Source organism: Drosophila ananassae, chromosome 2L (genome assembly GCF_017639315.1).
Source record: "Drosophila ananassae strain 14024-0371.13 chromosome 2L, ASM1763931v2, whole genome shotgun sequence".
NCBI classification, from domain to species: Eukaryota; Metazoa; Arthropoda; class Insecta; order Diptera; family Drosophilidae; genus Drosophila; species Drosophila ananassae.
The window spans coordinates 26,476,910-26,499,883 of NC_057927.1; the positions used below are offsets into that span (position 1 = coordinate 26,476,910).

At 41.3% G+C, this 22,974-nt stretch overlaps 2 protein-coding genes across 4 annotated transcripts in view; both read right to left on the minus strand.

The window, feature by feature from the left end:
• LOC6505912 (RYamide receptor) overlaps positions 1–22,974 on the minus strand; it is a 57,240-nt gene that overhangs the window by 6,674 nt on the left and 27,592 nt on the right. The gene's annotated exons all lie outside the window — the stretch shown is intronic.
• Positions 1,717–3,266, minus strand: LOC6505911 (H/ACA ribonucleoprotein complex subunit 1). Of its 2 annotated transcripts, XM_032449594.2 has the most exons (4): positions 3,175–3,266; positions 3,011–3,047; positions 2,596–2,940; positions 1,717–2,533 (listed from the first exon to the last, which is right to left on the minus strand). In XM_032449594.2, the coding sequence occupies exons 3-4, from the start codon at positions 2,936–2,938 to the stop codon at positions 2,016–2,018; spliced, it is 861 nt and encodes a 286-aa protein (XP_032305485.1). In that variant the 5' UTR covers positions 2,939–2,940; positions 3,011–3,047; positions 3,175–3,266; the 3' UTR covers positions 1,717–2,015. The 2 variants fall into 2 exon arrangements, with proteins under 2 accessions (XP_032305485.1, XP_032305486.1); XM_032449595.2 differs by having other exon boundaries at positions 2,683–3,047.

The following is a 22,974-nucleotide window of genomic DNA, read 5'->3' on the forward strand; positions in this document are numbered from 1 at the left end:
AAAGTAAATACTTGTAAAGCATTAAAGTGCTTTGTGGTTTCAACTGTAAAAATGTAAGACATTTATTTTATGTATTCATTTCCGTCATATTTCTCAGCTAGTACTTTATACTTGATTAATTTAAAAAAAGTCCTGCGGACAGTATTCCCCATTCGTTTTAGGGAACTGAAAAAACAAACATTTGTAAAAGTCGTTGTTTGGCAAACTGTATTGAAAAGATTTCAGCTGCAGGGCAGAAATTTGCATGACGGATTGCCATTGATTGTATAAAGAAAAAAATACAACAGGCATGGGCAAAAAAAGACACCATGGGCTCAGTGTTGGCCCAGACAGGCGGAAGCAAGCCATACGCCCATAAAATATGAGGCTGAAAACAAAGGCAGCAGAGCAGAGACAACTGAACTGTCAGTGAAAAAATAGTGAAAAAGTTAACCCTTTAGGGACTTTCATTTAACAGGAATGTATGCAATAGATGGTTTTTAGAAAATATATTACTTTTGTAAAAAATTTCTATTCGAGAATCTGAATGGATGCTTTAGATTAATTTTTAATCTCTTTGAAAAAATGTATTATAGATTTTCAAGCTGAAAGTATATATAAAATGTTTTGATTAAAATAATTTGGTTTACAAAAGTAACGCTAAAAAATCGGACTTAAATGGGTTAAAGGTAACAGCAGCAGAAAATAACTATGCTGAAGTGAAAGTGCCAACTCGGAGCTCCGAAAAGGGGGCAGAAGCTTGTACGGCAATGACAATGCCATTGCTGTCTGTATACTTAAAGCATTAAAGCCCGGTAACAAAACAAAATAAATAATACTCGAAAAAATAAAACAGAAATGAAAATTAAACCTTTTCCGTAATGACAACCCAAAAACCAAAGCAACAGTTTGTCATTAACAAGGTAAGATGGGGAAACTACAACTTCCTATCGAGTCCGCAACCTAAACTGCAAGTAAAAGACTTTTTCAAAACTTTGTAATCTTTTCTACAACAAGTTTTAAAGTTTTTCACTTACTTCCTGACCGCGTACTGGCCAAAAAAGATGTCGACCTTGAAAGGCGTTCAATTAATTAAAAGGATCTGAAATTACTGGTCCGAAGCAGGACCTTTGTATTTAAACCACAAAGATGCTTGAAAATGAGTGAAAAAACGTTGGGAAGGCCATCCTCGTATAATGGCAAGAAATTACTTTTTAATTAGTTTCACAACTCCCTGAGCCACTTCCTTTTACTTTAAATGGCTAATTAGTACATCTTCCCTTTTTGTTCGACAGCAAAACTAAGTTATGTTGAATGTAACTCTGGGCAAAAGGACAAGGAGTCAGGACGAGTTCTTTCGCTTCTCCCTTTCCTTTTAGCCTGAAAATGTCAGGAAATAAAATAAAGAATATTAGTGAGTTTTTTTTCGTAATTTTGTCACCGTTGTTTTTTTATTGTGCATAAAGTACTTAGATCTAGGATAATTAAAATATATATTTATATGTATGGAGCATGGGAGGCCCCGCTATATCATCTTCCTCTACAATATCATCATCATCGTCATATTTATCGCTTTTCGGGGCGCCAAGCGGAGTTCCCATCCAAGGAACCCACCACTTGTCGCCTATTAGCTATTAGAATTATCCAGGCAGGGCTGAAGGTTAGACTCTAATCAGTTTCAGGTGAGAATTTCCAGGTGGACGGACGAGAATGAAAGTGAGTAGTGTTCGAGGAAAATGAAGTGAAAATGAAGCACGGAAATGTATTATGTACAAAAGTCGTGGGCGAAAGCGCCGCCCCCTTTTTCCTTTTTGTGATCTTGGAAGTAGTCAAGGTCTAGTCTAGATGTGTCAGAAAAAAGAGGATTATGAATGACTTGAAAGGTCAAGGGGTCAAAGAAGAAAAAGTCAATGGTGATGGGATGATGTGGTCTTCGTGTGAGAGTCGGGGGCGTTTCAACGACAGGACTAGTCTTGGACAGCTTGAGCCGAGTTCGAAGTTAGCAGTTTTGAAGTTGTCGATGGGTTGGAGGCGTCTTAGTAAGGACCCGACTTTCCGGGGGGACCGTAATTGCTGGACGGGGCCGAGATGGCGCCGCTATCACCACCGCCAAAACCGCCGTCGCCGCCGGAGGTGTAGCCGCCGCCAGTGTTGGTCTGGGTGAAGCCACCGCCGGAAGAGCCACCGGAGATGCCGCCAGCCTCCTTCTGGGTCTTGTACTTGATGAAGTAGACCTCGGGCTTCGAGGGCTGCGTAGGTGCGGGCGTGGGGATGACAATATCCTGTTGATCCTCGGGCTTCTTCACCAACACATAGACCAGGGTCTTCTCCTCGTTCTGGGGCTGCAGCGGGATAACTGGAGCCTGGTACGAGGGCGGAGATGGGGCCTTGATGAAGATGATCTTGTAGTGCTTCTGGGCCTGGCCCACTGGCAGGTTAGGCCGCTGACGCACTTCCTCCTGCTCTGGTGGCGGCACATGGACGTAGATGTGTTTCTGGACCAGGGTGGTGCCACCACCGCCGCCGCCGCCGCCTCCGAATCCACCGATGCTTCCTGAAATTGGAATTTTTTCGTTTTGTGGATACCTAAGGATTTTCGTTACCAAGAACACGCACCTCCTCCGAATCCACCGCTGGAGCCACCGCCGAAGCCGCCACCGAAACCACCGCCTCCGCCTCCACCGCCGCCGCTGGAGAAGCCACCTCCTCCGCCGCTGCTGAAGCTACCGCTGCTGCCGCTGCTGAAGCTGCCACCGCCTCCGAATCCACCGCTAGATCCGCCACCGAATCCACCGCCGAAACCACCGCCGCCAATGCCTCCGCCGATGCCACCACCGATGCCACCACCATGGGAGCCACCGCCGGAGCCACCGCCACCACCGGGACGGTTGTAGTTGTATCCGGCCTCAGGACGGGCGGCGGCCAAAGCCAGACAGGACATTAGGATGAAGGCTTTCATGGCTGCTGGGTCACGGGTTAACGTTGCGTATGGGTAATGCGGATTCTCACGATTATCTCACAAAGCACTCACTTAGCACTTGGCACGGTATCTCACAGTAATCCCAGGTCTGTGGCGTACGTAATTATATGAATATGTGGGGGAGGAAACAAAATAAAGGGTTTAAGGATTATCCACTGGGATACGATGGGTTACTATGGGTTATGCTGCAGGTAGTGCAGGTGATGATGCCTCACGTTTCTATATCCTCGAGATGCACTCGGTTGCTGTTTATTAGACCAAATCAAATGCTTCACTGACGAACCACTGCAGCCGCATCACCAATTTATACAGAAATCCGCCAGATGCACACACCACCACTACAAGTGCTTTGAATCTGCGAGAGGGTTTTTTAGTTTTCTTATTTTAACGTATCTCTGTATCTTTGTATCTTTTAGCTTCATAGCTGTGTCTGTGTCGGTGTTGGTGTGATGATGCGACTTGGCTTTTCGGTTACTGCGCATGCGTGGCGAGCAGGCCAATAATGATTGTCGGTTTTTTGGCCATCTGTCTGTCTGTTTGTCTGTCTGCCTGGCCTGAGTTTTTGTATCTCTGGGTGTCTTTGTGTGGGTTGCCAAGTGAAACTGAAATTACCGCACAATCAACTTATTACAGCACAGCAGCAGCGTCTTTGGCCATTTCCCGAGAGCCGGGACTCTCCCCATTCATACTCTCACTCAAACTCTCTCTTCGCCTGGCTCTTTGGCATTGTCTTGGGGGCGCCGATTTTGGCCAAGTTAAGACCCAGACAGCCAGTGTCGTGCACTTTCGCTCTCATCGCTGCTGGGCCCCAATGGATCGCTTGTCTGCCGGGTCGATTCCGCACTACACCGTCAGCTGGCCAAGTGAGCAGTTTGCTTTCCTTCGCTTTTCACGACTAACGTGAAAATCAAACGAAAAACTCCCGATGCTCCGTTCCCGGTGTCTCTCCAATAACCTAACAATGGCAATTTGGAATAATTTGAGGTCGGTGCCGCCTGTGCCTGTGCCGCCGAGTGTCTTTCAGTGGATCTTTTGTGTTTCGATTTTCCAGAGGAGGCATTTCTTTTCCTTTGTATGACAAATGCCCGAATACGTGCCATTTCAGATGACTGAGTGACTGAATGCGATTGTGAGTGGCGGAGAGTTTGTATATTCGTATAAGTGTGCCACTATGCAAGGCCTATCCGATCCGAGATTCGCCGTAAAGATATATCATAAAACTGGGTTGGTCGTGTCTGGTGTGCGAAAATAATTGCCGGGCGGGATCTTATTTACCGCCAGACATCCTTGATGTATGTACCGAGGCGCATAAATCAGACACAATTTGTGGTTGTTAAAACACTTGTTTTTTAAGCAATTATTAATAGTTATTAATAGACGTTTGTTGTATTAAAGTTAAATACAAATTTATTAGAAACTGCAGCATATTTTTACGAGCTTCATAAAGTGGCTTAGTTTTGGCCAATATATGAAGTGCTTTATTGGACCAAAGTATATTTATGCATTAATAGTAGAGCCAAAAATGTAATCTTTTTGGGTATTACTTAAAAAAATGATGTCTTGTGTAATGTTGATGTTACCGCCAATCATATAAAAAAAAATCACATTTAATGGCTGAATTAAAAAGCCTGCATTGTTGGCGTTTTGTGCTGTAATGATATCAATAAGACTTATTTCTCCCCACCTCCAATTTTTGGTCTGTTCAGTTGGTTAATTGTGTTAAGTTTAATGAAGTGGTCCGGCAGATCGTTCATTGAACTGAATACAAAGCGGAGAAAGGCGAATTGTTGGGGGAGAATAAAAATTAAGCCAACACTTATTCAATTAGGTGCCAATTTTCGGGTCAGTACATTTCATTGTGTTCCGTACAGTGCGATTCGATGCGACTTTTAATTTCATTAAACATCCCCCTAGACCAGTGATTGTGGCGGCTTCTTTCTAAAGAAGATACACACACCGGAGATATTAAAAAAAGGCAGTAAAGAAAACAAATTGGTAAAATGCACAGGCGTTCGGCTGTCTTGGAAAATACAGTAGTTGACATTAACATTTCATTAACCCGTTTAATGGCCCAAGCAGCTCGCACCTTTAAAATCAATAAACGTATTTTTGCCCACTTCACAGCTTTGTTTGACACTCTCGGCCCGTGTTCGATTTCAGCCACTCGATTAGTCATAATTCATTTCTGAGCTAATGGGTCGACGAGCATTTCTCCAATCCCGCCAATTATGCTTTAAGTGAAGGCTTATCGTGCCGGACAAACGACTGCCTGGCATGGGTGGGTTGGCCGAGGCGTAGATAATTATTATTGCCAACTATTGGTGGTTGGCGGATGATGGAGGGGACAAAAAACTATGGCTTATGATGTATGTGGCAGCTGGTCAAAACTCGTTGATGATCGCACTCTTAGGAATAATAATAATAAAATTAAAACGCAACTACAGCCTGTCAGCCGGGGTACGGTATTTCCGGCCATGCCTGCCATTCCCAGTGCGATTTCACCTTGAATCTCACCCATCGATTGTGTAACCTGGACTCCCAGCTCCCAGCTCCGGGCCAAGTCAGGAGCATATGCAAACACCGAACATAACGTGGCTAACGAGCGGCGAGCGATTTCTCGTGTATTGACAAACTTGTAGATGCAATAAATTGCATCGGCAATGTGGGAAATTAAATTGAAAACCGAAATAAATCCAAAAAAGAGCCAAGCCAAAGCCAAGAGCACCCGCAATCAGCCAAGCAGCCCCTCCGGCTTCTCCGGGGGAATGCCAACCGATTTTAGATGGATGGGAATGCAAATCGAAGCTGGACTCCAAGTTCGAGTTCACATCCGAATTCGCGGAAAACGGTTGCCTTGAAGACTGCCAACCAAGGCTAAGAAAAGAGACTTTTTTATGAATCTTTTTGCTCTATCAAAAGGCCTTTTAATACTTTAATATTTAATATGTAAAATATACATTACTTAAATGGATGTTTAAAGAAATCTTAACACAAGTTTTATTTAATTGTTGGAATAATTTGATTTTGTAGAAAGTAGTGTCTTAGAAAGCCCTAAAAAAGAGTATTTCTTTTGTCTAGACAACAAAATTAACTTTTCACCTCCACTTAAACAGTTTTTATTTCAACTTCCGAATGCCTTTGGGAAAAAAGCGACAAAAGCGTGGCGATCGCCTAAAAAAGAAACCGCAGCTGGCGATAAATCTCACGCTCAACAATGTGGCTAAAAATAAATGGCAACAGCGCCAAGCAGTTGGTCCACAAAGGCTTAAAGAAGTCAATGGGAAGTTTAATAGCTTAAAAGCAAAAAAAAGACTTTAAGCCAAAAAAACTAAATCAAATAAGAGAAATTTTTTATAGAATTCATTAGATCTGATATCTTCCAATAGGTAATTGGATTATTTAAATTCTCTAGCATGTGAGAGTTAAAAGTTGATATTTTTCCAATATTCTTCAGACTTGAATTAATGTATCCATAAATAAATAATTTAAGCTTATAGCCATGAATATCGAGAATCAATATTGAACCAGTCAAATTAGTCTGCTCAAAGCAATCCAGATGGCTGGAATATGCAAATACTTCAACTTTAATCGCAGCTTAGTGGGTGGCCGCGGGTGTTGATGTTGCACGGAGGGGTCGTTGCATAAAAGATCTCATTCCCAGCTTGGTGCCATATTTTCAGAGCGTGTTCAGGTTGACACTGAAAGATACAGATACACGCAACTGCAAAAACTCAACGGGAGCATCCCTGGAAAGTGGGTGCTGCAAGTTTTAAGAGATGCTTGCCGGTGTAGTAGGAGGGGAACGATGATGGGTAGGAAGTCGTCGCCGGCGACGACAGTTGTTGCTTCCTGCATCCATTGTCGCTGCTTTTTGCCGGCGGCATCTCCACCATCCTCTATCTCTTCCAGCTGCAACTGCCAGTGCTGCCTGCCTGCCCAGCGCCCCTCCACTTCCTGCTTGTTAAGCAAACGGCAGCGTGCAAATTTTATATTGTTGCTTGCGATTTTTGTCTAAGCTGTTTGCATTTTCTACTATTTTATTTGTTATTTTTATGTTTCATTTTTTTGTATTTCTGATTTTGCACACTGAAATCGTTTGGTAGCGTTTTTACTTTTGACATTTTTGGTGCTGTTGCAAGTATTTTTGCCGTGCTGCCATGCTGCCGAACTGCCATGCTGCCGGCGTCAATTGCATCTTCCATCTGTCTGCGATTGTATCTTCAGTGCAACTTCGATACAAGATTGCAGTTTTATTATTATTTATTTGTATGGTATGCCTGCCCGTTGCCTGTTTGATTTTGTTTGTTATGTTCGCTTCAATTGAAAATGTTGCCGGACTACTTGAGGAGTCGTCTCCTCTGCTGTTGCAGCTCGCTCACTTTTAAATGCTAATTAGTGTCAACGACTTTTTGTTGCAAAGTTGGGCTTTTATTTCTTCGGCCTCCTCTCGCTTAACGCTTGACCATTTGGCAATTTAAGAAATACAACAAAATCATCTAAGGTCGCTGGCAAATGAAAATGTTAATGTCCGATACCAAATGGGCCATTCGGCTAGTTGCTCGAATGGTTAGTTTTAATCCAAATGCTAGTCATTAACCTTCACTACCAGCCGGCAATTAAAAGTTTTTTGTAAGACTGCCCAAAACTTTTCCCACTGCATGGAAATTGAATTCGGATTTGGATTTGTTGGATCTGTAGCCAGCAGAATGAATGAAAGCCCTAAACCCTTGTTAAATGAAATTGTTTTGCCGGAATTCAATTCACTTGCCTTTCCGTCCACGTCAGTCTGAAAAAACCGCATTTCCTTCATCGCAGGAAAATGTGTGCCGCACTTTATTTTTTCTTCCATTCACTTTTCGCTTTTGCTTTCAGTCACACCCTGGATATATAGAACCTATATAGTACATATCACTGGCAGCTGCCGAGTTTCCTTTTTTTCTAGTTGCATTTCAAAACCCACAAGGGGCTGTTAATTTAATTGCAGTACCCTCAAGGCTCATACATCGTTGCGTTTGCATATGTTCCAGTTGTATGAAAAACTTTCGGTTTCTTGGTTTCTTTCCCTTTTCCTGCCACGATGGAGTGATGTGTGCCAGAAGTGTGCTGTGGCAACAATTTTAATATGCAGTTGCAGTGTTAATGGGTTTCATTTTTGCCGAATGCCATACTATTCCAATTTAGTCACCATTTCCGTCCTGGCTGCTTTTCGGGGACCTTTTCATCCAACTGACAAATGGAAAAGTCGTGTTGGGTGAGCGAAGCATTAATCATGTGGCACCTTTCACCCACATTTCTTACCTCATTTTGGGAGGGCAGGGGTGCCTCTTGCGTTCCACACATTTCACACGTTTGACGCCTTTGAAGTTGCCAGTTACCGATGTGCCGGGGGAAAACATTTCAAGGAACTTTGCGGAAGAGTTGCACAAAGCTCAGAGTTCAGAAGCTCGGTTGTCAGCAAAACCTGTACCTATTCCGAAAGAAAACTCCCTCTAAAAACGGAAACACGTTCCCATATCACACCCCGAATGTGGGTCGCAGCAAGCTAAGAAATTAAGCGAATTACATTGCATTCGTAAACAAATTCAAGTGAGACCATAAACCGTCACACTCACCGTGGCGTATGCGTAATTTTGCAAATGAAGTGCAGTTCGAGCTTTGAGTGCCTCCAACTGGAAGCTGAAGCGAAAACGTGTGAAAATGAAACTTTGATTGTGTCCCAGCCGGCTCGTAAAAGTTTGCCTAACGAAATTGTTTAAGTCAGGGCACAAAAGAAAAAGAGCTATATCAGGTTTGGCGTATTTTTATAAATAAATGGGTCAGGATACAAAAATTTATATTTAAAATAAGAAACCCTGTGATCAATAATTTCGCATTTCAGGCTATAAACACATCCCCAGGGAAAAAGTACATTGTATGCCAATAAGGGCTGTGCCACTCACTTGGATTTGCATGCGGGGTGCCACATTTTCGATGCATTTGGATTGCAATTTATTCCCGCCAAGCAAACGGCGGGGAATTTCAAATATCTCACAGCATCGCAGTCACAGCCACAGCCACCCATTGCAAATATGCAAAACAAAGTCAAAGTGGAGTAACTGAGATGGAAGTGAAATCCGAAAATTGGAATTGTGCTTATAATGCCAATTGTGGTATGATTTGTGCTTGCGGTGGGAAACCGCGGGGTTAAGTTGTGTGGGATCGCGGTCAAAGGGGTTTGCGTCGGTGGTTTTGTTTAGAAATGCAAATGCATATTTAATGGAAGTATCTTCAATCGCTTAATTTCTCAGATTTGAGGAGGCTTTTCCTCAAAATTGGTGAAAAGCATGGGAGCAGCAGCTGCACGTGCTTGAAGAGATCATATTTGCATATCTGTTGAAACACTCGTAGCTCATCAAAGACATAAATTCCTGCAAAACGTGGCCAATTCCCCGGATAGAAGATGCCGAACTTTGTGTAATTTGGCGCGTTGGCAACCGAAGAAGATAATGCAAATGGTCATTAGGCACAGAGCCATTGGACTCACCAGCTTTATTGGCCAGCAGGTTGTGCAATCTTATGGGCCTCGCATTTTGTGGCTAGAAGGCACCAACCACACACAATTATTTAAATTGCACTGTCGAAGAAGTTGTGAAGATGCGTGGAGTGCTTGGGATTCCTTTTACTTTTCAGTATCTTTGTATCTTTTAATATAAGTATCTTTTCATTGTTGCGTGCGGCAGCTTTGCGACATGTTTCCTTGACGTCTGTGATTTTTGTGTCTGCTTGAACTTCTGGCTTTCAAGAGCCACTCATGCCGAATCCCTGTCCCTGACACAATGAACTTAGCTCAGAATTCGTTTGTGAAATAATTTAAGGGCCAAATAATTGAATTTTACCCTGTGCTGTACTGAATTGCTATTAAATTTCGAGTGGCAAGCAGATATGGAAACCCACAACTTTCGGCATCAAGTAATTGAAGTTGACATCGGTAGGGAAAAACTTCAGCCCTCAGCCAAGACATCAGAACAGGCGTTTTGGGTCGAAGGGGAATGTAAACAAAAGTCGAAACAAGAAATCATATTTTGCGTAAATGGGTTTCAGTTTTCACACTTTGGCCAGGAGGGCCACCGTGGCCGAAAGTTTGAAATAACATCCAGAGCGCTTCGGGTCGGAAGATTGATTGAGCGTAAAAGCCTGACCAAGAGCAAGATGGTCAGAGGCAAGGCCTTCAGCAGGGGAAGACACTTAAGCGAAGGGAAATACGAAATTGCCAAAATAAACAGGGCCGAGGCAGAAAACTTGTTAAAATCAATTAAGGGCAGCCTCCACGAAAAGTGAAAGAAGAACTGCCGGCAAATGGCTGTCAAACCAAAGCCGAAGAGAGCGGTCGGTCCATTACACTGGATTACGTAATACGGCTTCAGGATGCAATCGGAATCAAGTTTTTATTTTTTCCTTTTGATTTTTTATGAAAGATGAGAAACCACAGCCGTCGATTGGAATTGCGGCGCGATAATCAAGCCGATTTATGGTGCCTTCGAAACGCGTGGCACAAGACGCCGCCAAAAAGGATGCTCTCCAAATACCGGATTTAATGTTTTTTTTTTTTTTTGTTGAACCCCCACCTCCATGACCATATCTGCATGGGAATATAAACATACATCTGGTACTCCCACTCCACTTCATCGATTAGGTAAGCGGTCGCCGGTCAGGCGAAGCGTAAATTGAACTCAAAGATAAATGGCCGGTCCACAAAGAGCTTGAGATTCCCATCGGAACTGGCCGGCTCAGTAAACTTTCGCTTTTGCAACTCAAGCCCCGATGAAGACGAAGACGCTACTCATGCCTATGCCTTTAATCACTTGCACTTACTCGTAATTAATCTAAAACTGCCACTTGAATGGCTAATAACTCTGGATCATTTAACCGTATTTTAAAGGGCATTTTGTATTTAAGAAAGGATCTTTATACCCTTGCAGAGGGACATATCGACCTCCAGACTCAGTTTAAACTCCTGCCTGTTTCTATGCGAACCAGTGTTTGTAGAAGTCCCAGTATATAAATAACAACGGCCGGAATCGGACGAGTATAATCTTTAGCTGTCATATAAATGTGTTTTTCACTGTAGCCTGCTCCTCACGAGTTTTTGAGCTGGGAAATATTTTAGGTTTAGGCCGTTATTAGGCCAAAAGTTATGCAGAAGGTAAATTATACGTGGAGGTATTTAGCTGTTGGCCTGTGTCCTTTGAGTATACCCCAAAGGTATTTTTTAAGAGGGAGAAGGGTCCACTTTTTATCATTCTAATATATGTGTATTTTGGATCATCATCACCACTTTAGTCGATATAACCATGTCGGTCTTTCTGGTTCAGTTTTAAAGTTATCGACTTCGAAATTTGCACACATCCTTGATTGGAAGATTAGTTTTTTGGTCAATTAAGTTGAAACATTTAAGGTTAACGGTCTCTTGAAGAGCAACGAACTCAATTAATTACATTAAAATATGAACTGAATGTTGAGATTTTTATATATACATACATCTGAATATATAAATTTCTTTGCTTCAAAAAATTAATCGATAGATGTTGAATATTTTTCTTTAAATTTGAGAAAACAGTACGCTTTGAGAATCAAATTAATTGAATTTCATTACTTGAAATGCTCATAAAGAGCTTGTGCTTTAGATTTTCCTCAGTTCAAGATTTCTTTCTACATGCGGAACTTCTAATTTCCTTGTTTTTATACCCTTGCAGAGGGTATTATAATTTTGGTCAAAAGTGTGCAACGCAGTGAAGGAGACATCTCCGACCCTATAAAGTATATATATTCTTGATCAGGATCACCTCCTGAGTCGATATGAGCATGTCCGTCTGTCCGTCTGTCCGTCTGTCTGTCTGTCTGTTTCTACGCAAACTAGTCTCTCAGTTTTAAAGCTATCGAGTTGAAACTTTGCACACATCCTTTTTTCCTTTGCAGGCAGTATATAAGTCGGAACGGCCGGGATCGGTCGACTATATCCTATAGCTCCCATATAACTGATTGATCGGAAATGCCATAACTTTGGTGTTTTTTAAGTTAGAGGGTTGGGACTTTCCACACATGTTATATTTGACCAAAATATCTTATGTACAAAATTTCATAAGGATCGGCCGACTATATCCTATAGCTGTCATAGAACGATCGAAATTGGCATAACTTTGGTGTTTTTTAAGTTAGAAAGATGGGATTTGGTACAGATTCTATTTTGGGAAAAATAATTCAATATGCCAAATTTCATAAGGATCGGCCGACTATATACGATCCGCTACATATCTAATAATAAAAGATGCGTGGCGCCACCTAGCGGACTGCGACTGAACTGCAAGGGTATATCAACTTCGGCTCCGCCCGAAGTTAGCTTTCCTTTCTTGTTTTATCTTTAACTTGGGATGCGCATCTTTGTGTCAATAACATTTTCGCTCATATAAATATTTGTGTTATTTAGATTTTTTATTGTGGCGAGGAATTTAGTTAGGGATGCTTATTCTTCTACATTCATATTTAATAATAATTTATTTATTTTTATATTACTCGGCTTTAATTTGATTTTATTTTTGTTCAATAAAGCTTGGCTGTCTTATCTTAAATGGGACTTTGTTCCTTTTTTTTTATATTTTTGCACTTTTGTAAAAGGAAATACATTATAAAAGTAAAAAAAAAGTATTTCGCTCAAAATTGCCCTTAGCAGGGTAATGATAAAAGCAGGAAACTTACATGCACTAAACTTATTTTATTTTGTCATTTGGAAGCGAACCTTTAATTTTTACTCTGTTAACCTCATGCTGCAGAGTTTCTTCGGTACAGGTTCAGAAGATCTGAGACTATAAGAGATAGAGCTTGCACGGAGTTTGGTATATGCAATAATTTATAATTTACTAATAAATATAACATCTATATATATACATCTATATATCTAACATCTATATATATATATATGTATATATATATATATATATACGGAGTATATATATATAATAAATTGTAGAATTTTTGTTGCGCTTTCCTTCTGGCTTCGATCGGTGGCTTGCTTCGAAGTATTGAAAAGTATACAATAAAACTTTATTTTAAGAATTATTTTTTAAATGAACGTGGTGTGGAAGAAATGAGTACTCCATATCATATATCATTATGTTTAAACGGTATCATTAACAAATTCTTTTTTTAATAAAATTTTTCTTTAATGAGAATGTTATTTTGTTTTTCAACAAGGACTTTGAATAATGATTATTTTTAATCGAAAAATGCATTATCTTATAGTACTCACTAAAGAGTGATAATGGTACCATTTCATTTTTTAAGGAAAATCTGCGCATTTCCACCATAATTTTTTAAGTTTTAATTTTTAAATTAATTTTTAAATTATTTTCGATTACAGTCCCTGTTTTTTAATACTCCTGATTATAATGAAGAGGGCGTTAATGACTCTTTATCATTTCTTGACTTAATATTCGGTTGGAGTCCAACCAAAACCGCATGTGTTGCAGTTGTCGATCGAGTGGTTGTTGCTGCTGGTGTTTTCATCATTTCATGTTGTTAAAAAACACACCGAAGCCGCTTCAATTGGCAGCGCAAATATTAATGAGCGAACGTGTCCGAGATGTTGACGATGCCCGGCGGTATATTGGCGGTTGGGGCGTTCACGAATTTGTATGCAATGTGGTGATAATTGTCCCTTAGCCAAATGACTTCATCGAAAACGCGGAAAAGATAATTTAAGAGGGCAAGTGAAAGAGTGAAAGGATTGACCCGTTTTGTAACAAACCAATTAAAGGTTGCCGAAGGCTACAAAGTTAAACACCTACATATTTATATTTAATCTAAGAAAATCCGAGGTATACAGAGGTAAGCTCATGTACTTACAGAAAAGGTAAATAGCTCTTAAGTATAATGAACATTTTGTTCTGATACAACCACGAGAGAGAATGAAACAATCGTCAATAAGTCGGAATTTCATAAATTTTATAACCATTTTAAATGCGAAGAAGTAAAAGGACTGGTTTCATGAAAATTTAAACTGCAACGAATGATGCCAAAGATTCAGTCGGGGACATGTGTATATATGATAAGTAGCTTTTTACTGTAACATATTTCATAAAAATATATTTTCATTATTTTTAATTACGCACTACCAAGTTTTTAAGAAGCCCAAAACTTCAATCATGGCATCGGATGTGGCACCTTACTTTACTTGGCAAAATGGTAAAAAAATGTACAAACATTTGGCAATTTTTTTTCGTACATAAATTATATCTTCTGGTTGCCGCCCAGCAGCGTCATCAGAGCCGCATGCAGCATCATACTTACTTCGTATCTACGCACGCACTTGACACGCGGCTCGATTAGGGGCTTATGAAAATTGCACGAGGCACGAAAAGGTCACTGGTGGAACTGGTTTTGATCTGTGGTGTTCGTGTGGCAGATCCGATCCGTGGATTTTCCCGCAGTTGCAAATGAAACCACAAGTGGTCGCATTCACGAGCTGGCCGCTTTTAACCTTGCAGACCTTGCCACAGTTGCAGCTTGTGAGTCCGCCAGCTTGAAGTTGCCAAATCAACTACCACAAAAAGTGTCTGGCCAAGGCGAAGGAGGCGAACGAGCTCAGCATTTAACCTTTCGAATGGTGAAACGTGTCAGGAAATGGTCTGGCATAACCACAGACCCAAGGCAGGCACACTCTCAGATACCAGATACCAGATACTTGTAAACTTTTTATTTTATTTTCATTTTTTCTTGTTTTCCAGATACATTTCTGGCCACGACTTCGCCCTCCAGGAAACATGGTCCGGAGAAATTGGTCAGGAAAGAGGTAACTTTTCTTAATGCTTATAATTTTTTATGCTAATACCCATAAAATAAATGTTCATTTTAACATTCAAGTATATGTTTATTTTATTAACTGCAATTTAATGAAATTGTTATAAAGAGTAGATACATCCTTTTCTTTTAAAGCCAAAATTCAACGGGCCCTAAATTTTAAAGCCCGTTGGAATTAGTGGCATATTGACCACACAAACGCATCCTTTGGATGCATGCCTCAATACGTGCAACCAGGTCTAAAAACTTCTACGCATTTATGCTAAATGACAACATTGTCGCTGCATTTCGTCGCCGGCCTCTAATTGGCCACCGCACGAGTGCATCGGATACATTGATATGCAGCATAAATGCAACGAGAGTTGCAACTGCCACTGCCAGTGCCCCTAGAAGTGCACACATGCAACATGCATTGCGGCGACGATGCGTGCCCCTGGGTGAGCTGGTGCTGGCCGTCTTTAATCAGCCGGCAGACTCATTACTGCAATTGCTCACGTTTTAATTAAGCCGACGAGGCGAAGAGCGACTATCTGTATCTCACGGATATGCATAGCCACAGCGTCGAGTCGTGTGCCGATTCGTTGTTCGGGGTCGTGGTTTTAACTGTCTGCACTCTCTGGCTTACAAACGGAACCGTTGTTTGCTTTTTAGCTAAAAAAAAGTGGGAGAGAAAGTGCTTTACTTTCGCATGCTTCTTTCGAAGGAATAGCCGAAAATATAACAAACATTTTCCCAGCCAATTTTTTCTTCTCAGTTTCTCTTTTTATAGTGTCTTTTACCCTTGCAGAAGGTTGCTTATTGTGGAGGAGACATATGTGACCTTATAAAGTATATATATTCGTGATCAGGATCAGCGTTAGCCTCTCACTTCTAAAGCTATAGAATATTCCATATATAGTGCTATATATCCTACAATAGAACCGCCCATTTAACAGGAAGGGTATATATGCATCGGCTCTGCCCGAAGAAAGAGAAGCTTTCTTGTTTTTTCTTAACCTCTTCTATGGCCAAGTAACTCAATTCCATTTCGGGTCTGGAATTGCGGTTTTAATTTTCAAAGCTGAAATAGGAAAGGAAAAACATTCAACTAAGTTTAGGAGTTCAATTAACAGAAAAATGGATGCAAAAGGATAAATTCCATGTATGTGTGGCCTTAAATAGTTGAATATGCTGACTGAAAATATACTAAATATACAAAACCCCTTCATATAGACTTCATCAGTTAACCCAACAATGAACCAAATAAACGGGGGAAACCCTCAGCACGCGACATTTCCGTACCTGGCAGACAATGGGACAATTGTGGCAAATAGTCGCACAGACGACACCTTAATAGGTCCATAAAACGAGGCGACAATACCCATAAACGTATAAAAACATAAAGGCAACAAAACGCACACGCATACTCCCGCACGGAAAATTTCGCCAAGACAATTGCCGGAGCCAAGAGTGAGCCGGAACAAAAAGGTCACAGAAGCTGCGCCGGGCCCTAGACAGGGATAGGGCCATATTATTATATTTCCGTCATGAGAACCACTGGCCAAATGCTGAAAAGTCCTCTAGCAAACAAGCCAGCAAGCCGGCAAACTGTAAAGTAGCTTGTGGATTTAGATGTGGGTCTCTGGGACCAGGAAAACCAAGCTCGTGGTTTTATTCGCAGTCCAGGCTGCAGATAGAAATGATATTTATAGTGCGGACTGTTTATTCGAAAATAGCGTGACAACAGCCCAGCTGAAAAAGGGACCCCAAAAAGCACACAGCCACAAGTTGTTGCACTGAAAAATTATATTAGGTGATACAAAATATTTTCAATTCTTGAAAAATAATAATTTTTGAATTACCAGACGGTACTTGTAATCTTATAACTCTTCAAATTATTTACAGAACCTCTTTCATATGCTAATCGCTAACTATACAAAAATATTGTATTTAAAATAAATTAAATTATTATTTAGTATCTATAGTATAGGCATAGCTTCTATAAGCTTTGTCAATAAATTTTAATTTTACCAATACTGATTATTAATTCTCCAGTCGTAATGACGGGTAATGTTGTAAGTAGCAACCATTTATTTTCATTAGGCTAGATCGAACAAGCAGAAATAATTTTAAAATTTTTGATTTGTGTTTTAATTTTTTGAGTGTAAATGCACTAACACTGGTTGCTAACATACTTTAGATGGATTTTTTTGAGTCTGCAAGCCAGAGATGCGCTGGGACGGCAAGTTGGCTGACTTCCACTTAAGGCCACAAATCATTTTGCGGCAGTTAGGTTGGGAGTGGGAATGGTACTGGTAATGTATCTGGGAACGGAGGTAATATGGGCCTGGGACTGGGAATGGGACGGAGGATGGAAGACAGGAGACGGAGCTGAGGGATACAGATATAAACTTGTAGAAACTCACACTCGGGAGCCCCAAGGGACACAGATAGGGTTCGGGCTCGTGTGTGAGTGCTGTGGAAATTACGACACTTGGCAAGCTGAAGATTTATGCCGCAATTACCGCAAGTGTAAACTAATTACGGGTTTAAAGTGCCAACACACAGATAATGGCAGCCGACAACAAAAACGATGGCAACTCGGCCGGCCTCAACGTTAACCCGCTGCAGTAGCTACTGGTCATTAAGAGCCACCAATCTCACAGACTATTAACGGTGGCTTATCAATTTGAGTTATTTTCATGTCGAAAGAAATGTGTACGGGATTTCGTAAAGTGGCCCAATAACGAAAATAGGGAAGCATTGTATTTCAAATATATCACGAAATCCCTTCCCTTTTTAAATGGGATTTCTGGCTTCAATCGACGAAATTGTTTGCGGACCGATGTTTCGTGTCTGCCATTTCTCAAGTCCGACACTTGTTACCTGTTGGACTTTTGTGATTAATGCCCGGGCGGGAAAAATACACAAATAAAAAATTAAATATATTTTAAAAAAAATTATTGAACATAGAGTTCCATACTTGTTACTTCACTTTTACCTTAGTTACTACAGTTAGTTACCTGTCTTTGGGATAATGATTGTGAAGCTACTAATTTGTTGCCCTTCTTTAATAGATTTTCTTATAGTGTACCTGATACCATCACTCCGACGACTGAAAACTCCGAACCGAAATTAAACTGGGAAAACCACCCATGGAGGGTGTGGGCCTACAGAAAATAAAAGCCCAGCAGCCTTTGTCCATTGCGCGGTTGTGTTCACATTTTAATTACAGCCAGCTCCGCGGGATGAATGGGTGGATGGAGGGATACAATGTGCCTAACCCGAAAATGGGGTTAATGTGGCGCGAATTTCCCTTTTGGGATCCATGGTGATGATCTCCGTAACGACACGCGAGTAGATTATCGATTTAAATCCGCTTAGAGTTTATGATTTAATGCCACACTGGTTGCTCCACATAATGAAAAGCACTTGTACATTTTTCATTTTTAATCGCCGCCAATCAGTATTTAATTGTTATATAACTCACATAAAATGCATCTTGAACTTTGACTCGCAATGCCCACCATCTTTGGTCAGCTACAAATTTGCATTTGCCAAGGGGCACTGGACAATTTTGCTTGTTAGCCGTCCATTCATTTGTTGGCACGCCGTACAAGGCGTATACGCAATATGACAAGACAGCAGCTGCAATTTGATGTGGTCATGATGTGTTCCAGATATAGAAGCCGTCTAAGCAAACCTCATTAGTGAGCCAAGTCATTGATGAACCGAATAACCCAGGCGAGGCGAGAACACCTCCCAGTTATGCGTGGATACACAGAGAAAATTCTTTAAATGGTTTATTGGTATTTAATAAATCATATTTCTAAGTTTAATGTATCATGTCCTTAAAGGTCCTTTATTTTAATAAAAATTTAATGAGTGAGAATGACTTTAGAACCAAACTCTCAGTGTAAGCAAATGAAAAGCCCCCTGCTGTTTACTCCAAGTGAAGCATCTTCATTAGGGGCAATTGCAATTATGGCTGATCGGTTTTTAGTGCGTCACTGACACAGATCGCCGGCAGTCGACATTCAACCAAATCGTATGCACAACCATCAAGTGTAGCTACCAAGTACGTACACCTTTCACTTTTGTAGAATAAACTCGTTCGGGCCGACAAGCAACAAACATACTGTCGGCCGACAAACAAGCCCAAACAGACTGGCCGGCAGGCTGGGGATGGGAGGGGCGGACAAGATGTTTTCTCATGCAACAACGGACAACAAAGGCAACAAAAGATGCAACCACAAACACCGGACAGCTGTCGGCCAACTGCAGCTACCAAAGCAGTGAGGCAGTGGTTGCAGTCTGCCAGCCTGCAAGTCATGCTGGGGATGCGTCTCAATGGTGAAATTAAGCCACATTTGTCTCTCTGCCTGCTGGCTAGTAGAACCTAACTGGAATTTATTTACATACAAGAGCTGGGAGCCAGCTCTCCTCGTCTGTTTAATTTACGGACATTAATTGGCTAATTTATGGTGCCCCAAACAAACAAACACCACAAATTCCCGGCAGTTGCACGAAGCCATTGCGCCACAATAAACACAACGTTTAGTTTTATTGATTTAAGCAAAAATGGCCAGAAACAAAATGGCAGGCTGATCAATTTAATGGTCGAGAGCAAACAGTGCAGGAGTGGGCCATAAAGTCGATGGTTAATGCTGATGTCTCTCTACGTGTTTGTTCCATAATTAATGGACTGGTGGCTGGTTATGCAATGCCTCCAAGTATCCATCCGCACCAACGTGGCTCCTGAATTAATAATGGCGAATTAGTAGTGCTAATATTTGGTCAAAGTCTATCAAATATTTATCAAAGCTGCAGGAAATATTAAAATTTAATTTGTTGGAAAACTATTTGCCCTGGTCATCCTAGTGTATCCAAGCTAATACATATTGGCTTTCAACAGATTCTAATAGTCTACCATCTGCAAATGAATACTTGCAACAGCCCTTGGCCGAAATGCATGTGCCTGACGTTGGGCCAAAACTAATTTGGTGGAAATGAATCAATGACAGAAGCCAAGCACACGGAAAGGTTTTAAAAGTTTTCAAAAGACACAACAGAGAACCGGAATCGCTGCCGGGGAGGAAAAGTTTGGGGGAGATTGAAACTTTGAGATAAAACGAATTGCAAGAAGGGGAGACTAATTGCAGCCTGTTGCTGCGGCTTTCTGCTTCTGCAGCTGCTGCTGATGCTGCTGCCGTCTGTGGGTTTTATCTTTTAATTTGCCACAAAACGCACAAAGTGCAGCACACTGACACTGTGTGGCTCTGTGTGTGTTTGGTTATTCATGTTATGTGCGGGTGGGTGTGAGCCAACAGATGAAGCCACTGGCCAAGCCTGGGAATCCTCTCACTTTTTTCACATGCACATCCCATTGTATCTTTTGGAGGCTGATGATGATGAAGATCCCAGCTGCCTGACTGCCTGGCCGACTGCCTGCCTCCCTGTCTACTCCCTGTCCCTGGCCCCCTGTTTTCGTGGCCCGTTCCCGCTGCCTGCTGGATATGACACAGATTACGTAACACGAAATTAACATTTTAACACAATTCAACAGAAAGAGGAGACGATGACGCCGCTGCAACAGTCGGAGAAATAAAACAACAACAAAGGAATGGTCAGCCAAGCAGTCGAAGAAGTATATACCCTACAAACCCATAATTTCCACTTGTAAAAATAAAATAAATTTTTAAGCTTGTGGTATTTAAAGTTATTACAACAATCATGATTTTAAGAAATGAAATCTGATAAAAATGCAAGATTAGGTAACATATTTTTTAATACAACTAAAGTTTCGCTATAAATATAAGTTTTATTATAATATATTTCAATGAATAAAAGTATTCCTAATTTTAATTAAACCTAGAAAAAATTTTAATTTTCTTTAAGGGTATAAAAATACGAAATGCACACCCATGGCGGATTGAACCACCACCTCCCGTTTATTTTTATATTTTCTTCAGTTTTTCTTTTTGTTTTTTTTTTTGGGTAGTGCCCATTTCTTTGGCGTGGCGATGGGGATGGCTCATCAGTCTCTTTGGCTCCATGACGTGGCCAACTGGGGGGAATTCAGTTATCGGTGGTAGGACGATGCCGACTCCGACTGCGAGTGCAACGACGATGATGACGATGGCCAATACGTGAACACTTGCGGACCGTGAGTTACGCCTCTTGCAGTCAATTATGCAATTAACGTTTTTAGCCGCAAACAAGAAGCAATCGCGCCAAATGAGCCGCGTTTCCTACACATTAGTCGATGTCGTTGTCGCTTTGACAAAACTGAAGCTCAGACTCAAAGGCAGTTTGTCTGAGACGCAAACTGCAGATGCAAATGCAGATTCCGTGGCAGTGGCCAGCTACCATCAGATCGATACGTGGTTGTGCAAAAAAGTACAACAAAATCCTTATATAGGAAAATCACAGAAAAAAAGCAATAGTTCGTACTCAATCCAAAGTTGCAATCGCCGTCGGCTAGCCGCTGACAACTGTGAAGTGTCATCGCCCCAAGTCAGCAAAATAATATTATTCCACCGCCCCGGGGGCCAGAGATTTTGGTTGATTGTTTTGTCGCTGGGTTGTGTTTCCCAGCAATTAGATGATGGTCTGTGATTTGCAACTCGTGCAGACGAATTTAGGAAACACTTGACAAATATTGACAAAGTGCAATGGTAAAAGCAAATGGAAACGGCATCGTGTCACACTGGGGACTGCATCTCACGGATATAATTGCAAATCGAGGCAAGGGAAGCCCTAAGAAAGAGATAATCTATTAGCAAACATTAATTGTCCTTCACAGGAAATTAAATTGCGTATACACCGGGTGGACAAGCAAGCTCATCCTCCGTATGGTTGTGGAACTTCAATTAGAGATTACCCAATAAACGTGTAATTTTCAATCGACTCTTCAAAGCGAGTGACAATTGCGATTACGAGGAGCTCCCCTGGGTAGTGAGAGTAGTTTGCTAATTTCATTTCAACAGGCAATTGGCAAAAATATTTGTGCAGAAATCAACAAGACACAAGGAAGAAATTGTCAACATCGATGCGGTCTTTTGATGTTTCTGGTAGATGAAGGGAGCAGCCATGAGAAAATGAGAAATCCAAGTCAGCAAAATTGTTGGCGAGTTAAGTAACCAAATAACTATTTGTAGCTACTTTTTGGGCAACTCTGGCAGCAACTGCAACTGCATCGAAGGATGGTCAAAGATTGGACAGCAAATGAATCGCAAAAGTGAATGGCAGATGGAGCTGCACTCGCCTTGGGCCTCGAATTGGGTAACATTGCACAGCAGTGGGCGAAACTGTCAGCAATTGTTTTTCTTTTCTTTTTGAATTTTTTGGTTTCATGGAAGATGAAGGAGTTCCTGTCGGAGGTTGCTTGTCGGATGCCTGTCCTCTTCAGTTCGAAATGATTGGACAGTCATGGGTTTTCTTTGGCCGTATTGTTTGTTTCTTCCCCTTCTCAAATATGGCAATTATAATTACAGATTGACTGATGGTCACAAATATGGGTCGAATAATACGAGTCATAGGATGAAAAGGAGGAAAGCCAAGTCTTACTTGAAATTGGGAAAACATTAACGCACCAAATATGTTTCCCATCGAATCATATTTTTTGATTGCCTATGATAGGTAATCTAATCCCTTTTTTTATATTTATTGAAGGCTTATTAAAGTTTCAAACTCCACTTAAACAAGGAAGCCACTTTTGGCTCAAAGCCAAGTCTTTGAGTTATGCTTCTGCCAAGGAAAGGTCGTTGTCAGCAAACAAATTCACACTCTTGTCCAAGTGGCTTTTGGCCATCGACTCTTGGGGGCTCGTTTGACAACTTGCGTGGTTACGTGGCTCTAAGCCTTTGGTCTCCGGTCTTTGGTTTTCGGTATTCGGTATTCGGTTTTCGGTCCACCCCCACCCATCGCATCACAATTGATTTCCTGGAAGACCAAGACAAAACGCTGGATGCCATCTTCAGACGACGACTCGTACGCAGACGCAATCGCAGTAGAAATCGCAGTCGAGGCCTCCAGCTGGCTGGCAAAGTGGATAAGTTTGAAGTTTGCAGAGTTGCAGACTGGGCTTTTTTTTGGGTACCCATGTACCATGCCACCAAGTACCGTGCCACATGCACCGCATAAATCTCTTCTCATTTATTTTTGCCGAAACTCAGCTCGTGCAAGTTTATTGTAAATAGTGG

Excerpts from the sequence above, each read along its gene's own strand:
- LOC6505911 (XM_032449594.2), bottom strand. The coding sequence starts at position 2,938 with ATGAAAGCCTTCATCCTAATGTCCTGTCTGGCTTTGGCCGCCGCCCGT. Across the intron at positions 2,534-2,595 it reads CAGCGGTGGATTCGGAGGAG|GAAGCATCGGTGGATTCGGA; the intron begins GTGCGTGTTCTT and ends TTCCAATTTCAG.